Genomic DNA, 14,491 nt, shown 5'->3' with positions numbered 1-14,491 from the left:
GTTTATTGACTTTTTCACGTCATCGACAGTAATTTTAGCACCTAGTGACTGATTATCCTGCAAATCAAGTTTAGGTAACTTAAGCTTCTGAAAAAACAAAGTCATATCTCTTTCAATATCTGTATTCTCAGATTTGTACAAATCACCAAAGAATCTTTGAAACACATTTGTTATTTCACTTGATGTATGAACAAGTTTACCGTTTTTATCTCTCATTTTTGATATTGCAGACCTGCGTTTTTTAATATTAATTAAGCTTGCTAGATATTTTGCAGATCTGTGACTATCATACTGCTTATACTTTTGTACAAATAATTATCTTTCTGTTTTTTGGATTTCCAATGAATTGAGTGCTGTTTTAGTAACCAAAACCTGATCCCAATTCGTTTTAATCATGTCAACATTTATTTCCCATGTATTCATATGATTATTTGATAATTTTAATGTATGTGTACTTGGTAATGTGGATTATTAGTTTTTATCATTTTCATGTGAGAGTGTACCATTTTAACTGTTTTTTGTTCACATGACTTAGGGGTGCACCCTTGACCCAAAACAACCAATGAATATGAGGTCCCACTGTATCCATGCCTTCTACATCATTTATTAAGACTCAAGGCTGGGTCTCTTAAATGTAAAATCTGTGGCTAAAAGGATACTGTCTCCAACTAAAATTAACTGACTCCCTGACATCCTCATGTGAAGGGCATAGGGGGAAATTTAGCAACCAATCACAGCGGGGACATGAACCCACAATGCCAAATATGGGATAATATGCATATGTGCAGCAGCCTTAACCACTGAACTGTCTGTTGCAGTCTTTGTTCTATTAGTTTTTGCTGTATTTTCCTGATTAGTTAATGCACAGGTGTGAAAGATCAGAGAGAAATCAGATTATATCAATATCAGGAAATGTATATCAGAAATCATCACCCAGAAATCTGATCATGACCAGAGTTTTATGTAACTGATGTAAACGTAGCCACTGAGGAGCCGTTATCAGAGAGCATAAACCCAGGGAACAGAGGCTCAGTGAAGGTGGTGTTGAAGGTGTGGAGGTGGATCAGCTGCTCAGGGGAGACTGTGTAGAAGGACAGAGAGCCGGCAGCACAGTCCACATACACCCCTACTGTCCCAGTGGAGGAGCGAGGGTGAGTGAGGGGGGTTCGTTTGTTTTCATGATGAACAGTGAAACCACGTTCAGAGCACTCGAGACTCCAGGACAGAGCATTGAATCCAAACGCACAGTCATTACCAAACCCTTTCCTGCCGATTCCTCTGTAAGACACTGATATATGAACATGTCCACTCCACTGGACCTCCCAGTAACAGCGCCCAGTCAGACCAAGTGTGACCGATGTGTGTGCAGAGAGAGACCACGGACTCAGGACTGCAGTTACGATGGCTTCTTTACTGGGACCTTTAACACACAATATATACACAGGTCCATCAGGGAGGGGACAACTGCATTCAAAGGTCTGTACAGGACAAGGAATAAATAAAAATTACTTAGAGCTCCGTGACTGAGTGGGGCAGAAAACGGCCGTTAGGCTAACGTTATAACTGGGGCTTATACAATAAACTTAACAAATTGGAAATTTTAACGTATACTTGGGGGAAATTTACAAAATATAGTCCAGTGACACTAATTTACATGTAAGAACAAAGAGATATGATCTATAAAAGCATAAAATATATTTAACAGCAGTTTGGAGTGATCTCTCCCGCACCTACCTCCACCAGCCTCAACCGTTGCTCTGCTGGGGCGCAGGGAGAGCGCGTGTGAGACCCATTGCATGCAGTTTCCCCAAACAACCAGCAGGTGGCTCCAAAGGAAAAACAACTAATTCTAAGCATTTTTGATTAAATTCAATAATATAACTCTGTTACACAAGGCCACACAGAAGCTGAGGCCAAGTGTCAAATCTGTCCTGATGATCTGGATACGGCTGCTCGTCTCCCGCACGTGTTGCCTTCTTATTGTTGTCAGACAGTTTCAGTTCAGTTTGAGCCGACTTTGAATCCAAAAAGAGTTGACAGAAATCTGGAGAGAAGATGCAGCAGTTATTCTCCTGTAGAGACAAAGCTTCTGCTATTCTACTACTATATTATACTTATTTTATTGCATTTTACACAATATCTTGTGTCTGTGGCGGTGGTTTAAATGTCTATTTTTGATCTTATTCATTGTACTTTGTACATGAGATAGCTCTGTTTACGTTTTATTTGTTTGTTCACACTATCTTGTCTTTGATTGAAGATTTCCTGTTCAAATACATACATATACACATTCTGCACACTCTGGTTGTTTCTTGAGGGCTGATGTAACAAGTACATTTCTCAATTATGAGATCAATAAAGGCTGGTCTTTTATCTTAAATAGTTTAAACTCACATTTCTTGAGACTGTGTGCTTCAGCAGGCTCCAGTCTGAAAGAAGTATAAACATTTTGCACATCAGAAATACAGCATGTTAATGTTTTATTTATTCATTGGGATGGCACATATTAATTAACAAACGTGTGATCGTTCAATTTTTCCCCCTTTCAAGACCCAAATGTCAAAAAATGTACACTCCAAAGAAGAGCCTTAAAATAACCATGCATTCATACTTTTTTATGCTGTGAAAATGACACGAAGGCCACACAAGGGTTCACAAGTTCACATGTGAGCATGCCAGAGTTAGCCACAATGGATCATTTTCATCTGTGCTCCCACTTCAGGTTGATGTTTACAGATAGGAAAGGCCACACAACAACAAAGACAACAGGCAATAGATTCAACACTAGGACGAGCGACAAATTATGAAAAAAAGTTGACTTCCTTTAGATTGAGGGGCAAAATCAAATGAAAACAAATTTCCTAACTGAAACTGAATTTGCATCCTGCTACGTAAGAATTAAACAACGAGGAGCCGCATTACACGGTTATAATGCACGACGCAGAGTCACGAACACCACGACGCGCAGCGGAGTCATTATAACGTCTAACGCGGCTCCTCGTTGTTTAATCCGCTTATACCAGGGTCCCACAAACCTAACATTTATAATAAATGTGTTTTTCATTGACTAAAGTCACTAAATCTGCCAGACTACAGGACTATTTTGTGTGGGTTATTAGCCGGTCACTGAAGGCTGGTCTCAGAGCGAGTCATTCTCCGCAGCTATTACGAGGATCTCAGTCAGGCTCAACGACACAACATCAGCACAGAATCACAACACAACAGGACTAACCCGGAAACACTTTTCCCTGGAAGTAAACACCGATATGCGGCACTCGTGGGCAGGAGTTATTTACCTTTTACAAGGTTTAACCTGAAGCTAGCTAGCTCAACCAGCTCAACTGTTTATGGAAACAGCTGCGGTGGAGTCGCTCACACCTGGGCCCCCCCAACTCAAACTTTTATGTTTGACTTTACTAATCCAGACAAATATGCTTCAATGCAGGATCATTTTATGTACGTCTGAAAAAGATGAATAACCTTAACCGTTTCCAATAGAAATGTAAAGCTCATATGTTATTAACAGTAGCTAACCTCGCTGCTCACTCTCCTCTACAAACATTTAGCAAACACTAAATCCATCTCATACGTTCCTGTCAGTCACTAATTACGCCTTTATCTGGTTCAGCTGTGTCATGTGTTGCTATGGCGACGCCACAGCGGAGTGACGTCCCAGTGATTTAACTACCGGACTACATGTGCGGTTATACCAAAATAATGCACGCTTGTTAGCCCCCACCAGCCAATCAGAATTGAGTATTCACCCACACCATGGTATAAAAACAGTTAAAAGTGTTGGTTTAAGTTTAAATTTGACGAATCAAAGGCATTATTAAAACGCTGATAAGATAAACCACAGCCTTTTGCCTCTGAAACCATAAACATGGACTTTGAACAAATAAAGACGTCACGTAAAAGGAATAAACTGAAGATAAGACTGATAATAATCTTTTATGGGATCAAACTGTTGGACAAGCCTTTCAGGACGTGACCCCAGAGTGACCACAAATAACCTCCTCTTTCAAACTTGACCCTTTAGGTTATTCCAATAAAACAGTCATATAACAGGGGAGACCGGGTGTGGCTGTAACACTTTCAGCTCCTGTAACTCACTGAAGTTTTGAGCTAAAGTTCTCAAACTTTTATACAAAGTTCCCACATGTGTTCACTACAGGGAAAGAGAGAAGAAGAAGAGAAAATCACAGACCTCGTGAGTTGACGTCAAATACAACCGACCCCAATACCGGGGAAGGTTATATTAGAATAAAAAACACTTCAAAAAGAGCTTTATTTAAATAAAAGAACAATGTCTTGCTTGACCTCATGTGGAGTCAGTCCATAATACAGGTCTGAGTCTGATCATCACCATCACTTCCTCCTGAACCTCAGAGGAAACTGTAGATGTTTCAGTACAACCTGCACTGATGGTCCTGGACCCTCTCAGCTTCTGCAGTGTTTCAGTATCTGCTCAGTGTTAACGGCAGATCCCATGAGCCTTTGCAACTGATCTGACTGACCTTCTTTCTGACCTCGGGAGATGATTTTTTAAACATTTGCACAAATCAGTCCGTCTTTGTTTTCCACCGTCCGAGCATTCTGTAATCATTAAAATCAAGTCAGTGTCATTAACTGTATTTAGAGGATGATTGTTATAACCAGCCCCACCCCTGTCATTGATCATCTGTATTAACATAAGGGTTTGAGATTATCACATTTTGCCTGAGAAACTACAATTTAATCTAATCTAAGTGTAACACGGCTGGGAAATATGTTATATCTCCTTTAATGTCGTTCCCTTCCATTACCTGCGCTGTCCTTACGCTTAGTCTCGCGAGCGTAGCGTCACCCGCTCACGTGACTCGTTGCAGCCAATCGCTCTATAATATCCAGCGTTCCAATATGGCTGACGGGTGCGGTGGCTAAGCCTCGGGGAAGTTCGAAGCCGGTATGTTTTAAAGTTCTCGTTTACTCGCAGATCGCGATGACAACTGTCCAACATTGTACAACTGATTGTTAACTTATAGGTGCCGACCATCAGGGCTGATTCGTGACGAGAGAGTGTGTTGATGTTGTGATAATGAGCGGAGTTGGTGAGTGAATTTTTTGAGATGTTAGCTACTACCCGCCGCTATGTATTCCTTATGGGCGGGTTAGCAGGGTTAGCATTGGGCTTTAAACCCCGTTTTCCTCCATGTCTCTGAATTAATTTACATCATATTTATGTCGAGTCTTTATTTTATGTATGTACACCTGGTGTCTAAGTGCTGTGGCTGTTTAGGGTCATCTGAACTTTTTACGCTATGTTAAAGATAATGAATGAACACTGCCGCTGGTGCGCAGTCCGCCAGTGCGCACGCGGTAGTTACGCCTGTCATAATGACATTTGTTCTGCTTATTTTTGTATAGTACTGGGATGTACATAAAATATGATTGATTGTATTCAGTATTGTTAATGCGAGTAATAGTATTTGGTTATTGAAGTTAAATGGATTATGATTATTTTTAATGTGCGCACAATGATCGAACTCAGGGTCCTGTGTTTTACGCAGGCCAGGTCCCTAAGTCTTGGATGGCGAGCTGTAGATAGGCCTCGAGCCCGAGCCCAACGATCTCCACCTCTCAACGATCTCCACCTCTCAACGATCTCCACCTCTCAACGATCTCCACCTCTCAACGATCTCCACCTCTCAACGATCTCCACCTGCTCTGGTCGGGCCGGTAGGCGGCTTATAGCCACAACCCCTTGCCTCGCACCTCACTACTCTGCGGCCTTTGCATTACCCCATACACACTATCACCATAAACCGAACTCTCACTACGAACTGTCATACCTCAATCTCCAATCCGTGGCCGTATGAACTGTGCATTTGAACTGTCACACATGAACTCTAATTTCATTTTCTGTTTATGTTCTGTTTATGTCCATTTGAATGGCCATTCTTGTGTATGTTTTTGTCCAAGTGTTTATTTGTTTCTATGTCCACTGTAAATAATAACACAACATTTATACGCAAAGATCAGTTTCTGTCCTATCTCTCCGAGAGCCGTACTCTAGACTTCTGATTAGCCCAACAGAAAGAAATATTCTAGCTTAAGTACCTGTTACATAAGTCATATGGTTTATGTGTAATAGTATGAGCTCTAAACAAAATATAGTCTTGGTGAAAAAAATACTTTCTTAAATCGAAATCATGTTTTTCTCTGTAGAATCAGCATGAACCTGTTTAGCGTCATTGAAGGGGGCGTGGCTTCACCAAGGGGGGAAATAAAATCTTTTGGAAAACACAATTTTTTGCTCTTTTTAGCCATTTTCTGGTGGAAAATGAACCTGTTTACCACATAAATAAAGTCAAGTCTAAATACGGATATTTTTTCCATCAAAATTCATCTTTTTAATATAACCTGTACATTATCACCACAGAACATGATATAATAATGCAACAAGAACATCATCACATGATTCAGTATGAACTACAATCAAGTCCTAACTTCAACTTTTCAGCCTTAACTTTATGATTCATGAAAAGATTTTACATTTCACAAGATGAAAATCTGATGAGGCTTAAAGACGACGTTTGGAAGAAGTTCCGTAATGTAGGTGATTAATGATAATGTTAATATGTTTTTAATCCACCCAACAATCATGACTAAACACCAGTCACTGCTATAGATTTACTTATTACATTTGTCATCACTTTTATAATCAACACGACACATTATTATAGTAACATCATCATCATCATCATCATCACCATCATCATCATCATCATCATCATCATCGTCATCATCATCATCACCATCACCATCACCATTATTATAACAATAACAATGATAATATAGTGCTTAATGTTGTTATTATTATCTTTACAGTATTATCATGTTATATGTATTTGTACATATACATTCTCAAAAATATCACGTTTCTCCTCACTGTCATTCCCATGTTTTATTAATTATCTATTTATTTACTTGATTGTTTTCCCTATTTTGTGAGGTGAGTTGAATGAATGAATGAATGAATAAAGGTTTATTCGGTTACAAAACATAAAGCAAAATGTTTGTTCTGCAAATTCATTACAGACAAGGCGGGAAACCGAAAAGGTTAATGACAAAACAAAGATAAAATGAATAGGGATCTTTTATTTTTCTCAACACTGTTAATTTTTCTGTTGTGACTCTTACTGTTGAAACTGTTACTGTTGAAACTGTTACTGTTGAAACTGTTACTGTGGAAACTGTTACTGTTGAAACTGTTACTGTTGTGACTCTTACTGTTGTGACTCTTACTGTTGAAACTGTTACTGTTGAAACTGTTACTGTGGAAACTGTTACTGTGGAAACTGTTACTGTTGAAACTGTTACTGTTGAAACTGTTACTGTGGAAACTGTTACTGTTGAAACTGTTACTGTTGAAACTGTTGCTGTTGAAACTGTTACTATTGAAACTGTTTCTGTTGAAACTGTTACTGTTGAAACTGTTTCTGTTGAAACTGTTACTGTTGAAACTGTTACTGTTGAAACTGTTACTGTTGAAACTGTTACTGTTGAAACTGTTACTGTTGAAACTGTTACTGTTGAAACTGTTACTGTTGAAACTGTTACTGTTGAAACTGTTACTGTTGAAACTGTTACTATTGAAACTGTTACTGTTGAAACTGTTACTGTTGAAACTGTTACTGTTGAAACTGTTACTGTTGAAACTGTTACTGTTGAAACTGTTACTGTTGAAACTGTTACTGTGGAAACTGTTACTGTGGAAACTGTTACTGTTGAAACTGTTACTGTTGAAACTGTTACTGTTGAAACTGTTACTGTGGAAACTTACTGTTGAAACTGTTACTGTTGAAACTGTTACTGTTGAAACTGTTACTGTTGAAACTGTTACTGTTGAAACTGTTACTGTTGAAACTGTTACTGTTGAAACTGTTACTGTGGAAACTGTTACTGTTGAAACTGTTACTGTTGAAACTGTTACTGTGGAAACTGTTACTGTTGAGACTGTTACTGTTGAAACTGTTACTGTTGAAACTGTTACTGTTGAAACTGTTACTGTTGAAACTGTTACTGTTGAAACTGTTGTTCCAATGAACTGATTACGTGAAACTTTTAAACACATTTATCTGTACATTTTCTCCAGGTTTCTTATTGCCTGGTTAAAAGTGATGCTTCTCCATTGTATCGGAATTGCTCCTCTACCTTCATATTTTAGATTATAGTGCTCCTCTATCTCCGTTTGAAAGTTGCAGACGACCCACTGCCAGTAGGACTCCTTATACAGGTCAGGGACGATGCTCCATGTGTCATATGGAGGACCTGCACAACGATATTGTTTGAAAGGCACTGATTTGTTTGTAGAACCAGGATAAAAGGATCCATCACCTGCGACTTTTGTGGTGCAGAATGTCACAAACTCTTTGTCTGACGTCCTATAGTGACGGTCACAAGCAAAAGGAGGGCGATGGAAAGGAGTGCTATGATCGCCTTCATGATCTTTGATGGTGTCGGTGCAAACTGCAGCACAGAAAGGACATGTTTCCCAACAGCAGTCGCACAACATGTCGATGAGGATCTGGTCTGGCCTCTGTCTGAACCACTTAAACTTGTCCACGGAGAGATGTGAAAGGTCGTCAGAGATGGAGTTTAGTCCTTTTTCTATTTCTTCCTTCAGAAAATCAAAGTTTTTCACAGTAGTAAAGTTTTGAGGGTCTATTGTTCCAAATGTGAGTTTTCCTTTGATGGATCCTGTAAACTCCTGCAGCCACATATTTATGTCTCCTCTGTTTCCTTTGGTCATCTCACGAAGATCATGAAGAACCTGTGTTTGGATGTTTGAGATTTTCTGTTTGTAGAAACTGCTGCATTTATCCTTGTAGTCTGTTTGTAGGAGAGTTTCCACTTCTTCTCTGATGAAAGTCTTCATGTAGGCCTTTGGATCATTGATGTATGTCTTATATCTGTTAAATTCTCTCTTTTCTGCCAGTGACTTTAACACATGTTTCTCCAGGTTGAGTCTGTTTTCTTTGAACGCTGGGACATTACATCTCATGTCTACAGCGATATCAATAGCAGTCTGGTTACTCACAGCTTCAGTCATGGAGGACTTCAGTTTCTCACAGATCAGTCCAGCGAGAACAGCTGAGGAGCTTCCTTCATAGAAACTCCTGAAGACACTGTAGTATTCATCTTTCTTACTCTCTAAATATGTGCGGACGTCGTTGTTTTTGAGGAACTGAGAATGAGAGGCTAAGATCCACCTCTGAGTCCTGTAGAACACAAACAGGATCAGATCCACTTTAAACTCTTTCTTTAGAAGATATTTCCATTGTGATTCAAATCCAGTAATAGAAGTGATCACATTGAAGCTCATTTCACTGAGGTAAGATGAACTGTAGCCTCTTTCTGCCACAGGTTTTTCCTTAATTTCTTTTAATGCTTTTTCTTCAACATTTTTGATTAGGTTTTTCATCTGTTCTTGGAGTTCCTGTGGAAGATGAACACTTAAGAACTGTGATTGGTTATTCCAGACGTTGGTGATTATATTCTGACTCTGATGGGGCTTCTTTGCAACATACTCAGTATAATCTCCACGTTCAGCTAAACCTTTGTAGCATGATGATTGTTTCTGCTTTATGATTAAATCATATTCAAATCCCAGCTCCTGAATGGCCTGAAGCTGGTCCTCCTCAAAGTTGATCTTTTCAGGAGGTTTTAAGCCTCTGGTCAGTTCAGAAACCCACGTCTCCCACTCACTGTTAAACTGTTTAAGAAGTTCCTGATCATCTGGTAAGTTGTTTCTCAGTTTTAGAGCGAGCTCTTTGCTCTTCTGCAGCAGGTTGTTCTCAAACACAGATTTCTTCTCATCAACCTCTTTAATTGCTTTCTTCTGTTCAATCACATTATTCAGTTTTATTTGAAGTCCTCGAACCAGTTCATCCAGAAAATCTTTAAGTTTTAGTTCATGTTGGACACACCACTGAATTAACATGTCTTTGTCTTCCTCAGTTTCAAAGTACTTTGACATTGAATCCTTAATTTCATCATATTTCTTGGTGACTTCTCTTTGAAGTAAACTGAGCTTCACACGGTCAAGTTCTCCATTTATAATTATTTTATAAAGTTTCTCTTCAATTTTCAACATCTCACTCCTCAAAGCCCAGGTCCAGTTTCCGTATTGAACTTCGAGTTTCCTGTAAACAGCGATCTCCAGAGTGTTTTTGAAGCTGAACACAAAGTTCTCGTTTAAAAGAGCCTCCCACAGATCTGCAACTTTAGTTTTGAACTCAGAGAGAGTGACACCAGGAGATTTCTTTGCTTTCTCGAGGATGAAGCTCTTCAGGTCTTGGACACACTCACTGTATCCTGGATTTGGAGGAGCCATCGGAGGACTTCCCTCCCACAGCTGAGCAAAGTACTTCACATCTTTCTGAACGTCAAACTCAATGATGTCACTGAAACTTTCCGCGTCAAAAACTTCCTCTTTAGCCGCGAGTTGGACCATTTTATCCAGTTTTTCCAGCACTTTCCTTTTTCCATCCATGTTTTTCTCTGTGGCACTGACATCAGAGACATTCTGATGAACAAACACACAGCTCGGTGAAAGTCTGACTTCCTTCATCCTCATGAAAGCCTGGACCACAATCTGCAGAACGTCCTGCATCTCAGAGGGATTCTCTCCCATGATGTTCACCAGAGTCATGTTTCCCAAACCAACGACAAATGTAGCAAGTTCATTGTCGTGATGAATGGTTTTATTTCCATCTAACTCCAGAGCTCGCAGCCCCTCAGTTTCCACCACAAGGATGTAGTCCCACTGAAACTCTTCCTTCATGTCTTCTGACAGTTTGACCAGCTGCATGAAGGCTCCTCTGGTGCATCTGCCTGCACTGACTGCAAACTGGAGTCCAAACATGGCATTGAGCATCGTAGACTTCCCACTGCTCTGTATCTCCAACACAGACAGAACAAACACCTTCTTGTTTCCCAGTTTCTGGTTGACCTGATCAATAAGACCTGAGATCCAAGTCAGAGGGACGTGACCTGCATCTCCATCCATCAGCTCCATTGGGTGTCCTGAGATCATCAGCTCTGCTGCCAGCTCTGGGTATTTAGACCAGTCAGTCGGCCCCTGTCCTGGAGGTTTATCTAGACTCTTATGGGCTTCATAGATCTGAGCCATTTCTCTGAAGATGTGCTCCAGGCCACATGAGGCAGACTGAAGGTCTTTTGAAAGTTCTGCTTGTTTGGTCTTTAACTTTTCAGATCTGTCCGGGGTCTTCTTTTGGTCCGAGTCCTCAGACTTTTTCTTGTCCATCTGCTTCTTTAGGTCTAAAACCTCTGACCACTTCTGGTTATAGTCTTGTAGAATTTTAGACCGACATTCTGTGACATGATCATCAAATAAGATCTGAGTCCATGTAAGGAAATATTCTCTGTCTCTTGGACTAAAAGAAGGTGAAGGTGAAGAAAGGTGAAGAACAAAAGACTTCATCAGTTCACCAGAGGAAGCTTTAACCTGATCTTCTCGTAGTATCCTACACTCATTCAGCTTTTTACATTTTTCTTCTTCAACGTTTCCTTTCAGACGATACAGTTCTTTGTTCATTCTGCTCCAGTCATGCCACAGCAGGCCTTGACATGGGAGGAATTTTGTTTTAACATCAGAGACAGAGACAGATTTAATTATTGTCATCAGTGTTTCTGCAGAAGAAAACCCTTTGTCGCAGCTGGTGTCACGTTCGTCCACTCTGAGTCCAGTGTCTGACATAGATTCTGACATGGATTCCAGCAGAAAGGACTGATCTGAACCAGATATAATGTCTCTTATTATTATTCTCAGCTCCTTAGAAACGTCTGGCTGGCTTCTGTCTTTAAGACCGACTTTGTATTTGTGTTTTCTGAGTTGAATTCTTTTATGTCCACTGTCTTCATCGAGAGCAATCAGAGGTGTAGGAGATTCTAACAGATGTTTGATCACAGCTGCACTCTCATGATTCTTATCCAACGTTGGCACAAAAACCACATTGACTGACGCCTTGTCCATCAGTATTTGCCGCTGTTTGTGGTGAGTCAGACCATCTCCATGAAGATTACAGAAGGCCACACAGTCGCTGAAGCTGTCAGTGGGTTTTCCAGAGGGACAGTACCAGGCGATCTCTGCTACACCATCCAACAGGAGGCGCTTTTTAGAGCTGCCTGGACAGTTTCTGTGGAAGAAGGTGCTGTGGCGATCATGGATCAGAGTGTTGATGAGCTGAGATTTAGACCCAGACAGAGATCCCAGACGGAAACACAGAACCATCGGAGTCTCTGCTTTACAGATGGACATCGACTTCATGGTCACTACAGTTTCATTATCTTTGGTTTCAGTTTTCTTCCAGGTTTTTTTAATCTGTCGAAACGTCCACAGAGGACACTCGATGTCCCCAGTGAAAGGGTCAGGCACCAGCAGAGGTAAGGCGTACTGACACTGGGACAGCTTAGTGACCATCTTCTGCTTTAGAAAGCTGTCTGAGCAGTGAAACACTGCCATCTGGAGGTCCAGAGGATGGGCATCACAAAAGTCATCTGTTTCCTGTTTAGCCTGAATGTACCTGGCCCTGTAGTCTAACATGAACAGTTTGTGGAGATAAACAGAGCAGAGGTCACTCTCACTCAGCTCCTCATGTTTCAGAGTTGGTCTTATCTGAAGAAACTCTGCAGAGGTCAGTTTATTCTCAGATCTGTCCTGGAGGTGGAGTCTGCTCAACAGCGCCATCATCTGGAAAAGATGAAAACATGATTCAGTTACTGCTGTGTTGCTCGGGTGTAAACAGTGTTGGGAATAACACGTGATGATAATGGTAATGACAATGTCGTTACAACGCCGTCATCGTTACTGGGTAAACAAAGTGGCTCGTAACAAGTGGGCTGAATGAAGTGCTGAGGTGTCAGCATGGGGAGAGCAGCAGAGAGGGTGGGCAGAGTCTCACGGAGCAGAACCTAAACATCTGACTGTCCGTGCTGAATCACCTCTCTGCTCCATTAACGACTCGTGTCCCCGACCCCTGGGTCGTCATCCCAACAGCGCGGTGCAACCGCGGGGGAGAATCAAGTTGGTTGAACGTAGATCGATCGGTAAATCGAGAGCTTTGCCCCGACTCAGCTCCCTCTTCACCACGACAGACCGTTACAGCGACCGCATCACTGCTGACGCCGCACCGATCCACCAAAATGTGATAGTTTTAGTCATGAAAATTAAAAAGGTTTTTGTCAAGTTTTCGTCTGTTTCATTATAAGAAGTTCTAATTAATTTCGATAAGTCTTGGAAATTGGGATAAATAATAGCTTCTATTGGCTTTCTATAGCTTTTGACAAACAGATGACACCACGACAGGCACTGGCAGAAGTGGTAGGCCGACTGTGAACAGGACTTTTCCCAAAAGCGCCCGCTCTCCTCGTCCTCTGATCATCGCTTCCAGATTTATTTTCTTTTTTTTTACCAACAGTCCTGTCTGCACATACGTAACCGACCTCAACATACTTCCTGCGTTCATACGCAACGGTATTGAAAACTGTCTTGAGAAACAATAAACCTGGAAGTCAGACGCTCCGACGAGGATGTACGTGAGCAGTGACCGCACGTCACGGGGAGAGAGAGAGAAAGAGGCGCCGCTGCCCGGGCGCATCATGAGCAGCTCGGCACCATGTTCGAGCACAAGGGTGTCCATAAGTGCACGTGGCACCAGGACACCCTAGGCAGGAGGTCGATGATCGACTTTGTAGTTGTGTCGTCTGAACTCCGGCCGCGTGTCTCGGACACTCGGGTGAAGAGAGGGGCGGAGCTGTCAACTGATCACCACCTGGTGGTGAGCTGGATCCGCTGGCAGGGGAGGAAGCCGGTCAGACCTGGCAGGCCCAAGCGTGTGGTGAGGGTCTGCTGGGAACGTCTGGTGGATCCCTCTGTCAGTGGGGTCTTCAACTCCCACCTCCGGAAGAGCTTCACCCAGATTCCGAGGGAGGCGGGGGACATGGAGTCCGAGTGGACTCTGTTCTCCTCCTCCATTGTCGATGCGGCTGCTCGTAGTTGTGGCCGTAAGGTCTCTGGTGCCTGTCGCGGCGGCAATCCCCGAACCCGGTGGTGGCGCCCGGAAGTTAGGGATGCCGTCAAGCTGAAGAAGGAGTCCTACCTGGCCTTGTTGGCTTGTGGGACTCCTGAGGCAGCTGAGAGGTACCGGCAGGCCAAGCGTGCTGCAGCTCGTGCGGTCGCGGAGGCAAAAACTCGTGTCTGGGAGGAGTTCGGAGAAGCCATGGAGGAAAACTATCGGTCGGCCTCGAAGAGATTCTGGCAAACCATCCGGCGCCTCAGGAGGGGGAAGCAGTGCTTCACCAACACTGTTTACAGTGCGGGTGGGGGGCTGCTGACCTCGACTGGGGATGTTGTTGGGCGGTGGAAGGAGTACTTCGAGGACCTCCTCAATCCCACCGTCACGTCTTCCAATGAGGAAGCAGAGGC

At 42.1% G+C, this 14,491-nt stretch overlaps 2 protein-coding genes across 2 annotated transcripts in view; one reads left to right on the top strand and one right to left on the bottom strand.

The window, feature by feature from the left end:
- LOC306964895 (interferon-induced very large GTPase 1-like) overlaps positions 1-14,491 on the top strand; it is a 470,425-nt gene that overhangs the window by 30,061 nt on the left and 425,873 nt on the right. The gene's annotated exons all lie outside the window — the stretch shown is intronic.
- Positions 4,966-12,655, bottom strand: LOC306964356 (interferon-induced very large GTPase 1-like; the record flags this gene model as incomplete). Its single annotated transcript, XM_079558348.1, has 3 exons — positions 8,380-12,655; positions 8,197-8,313; positions 4,966-4,988 (listed from the first exon to the last, which is right to left on the bottom strand). Exons 1-3 carry the CDS (start codon positions 12,608-12,610, stop codon positions 4,966-4,968), a joined length of 4,371 nt encoding a protein of 1,456 aa, XP_079414474.1. The 5' UTR covers positions 12,611-12,655.

This window comes from Gobius niger (genome assembly GCF_951799975.1).
Source record: "Gobius niger genome assembly, chromosome: 6".
Taxonomy (NCBI): domain Eukaryota; kingdom Metazoa; phylum Chordata; class Actinopteri; order Gobiiformes; family Gobiidae; genus Gobius; species Gobius niger.
Note: the sequence above shows the minus strand (reverse complement) of the source record. Positions and strands in the feature narration are given on the sequence as shown.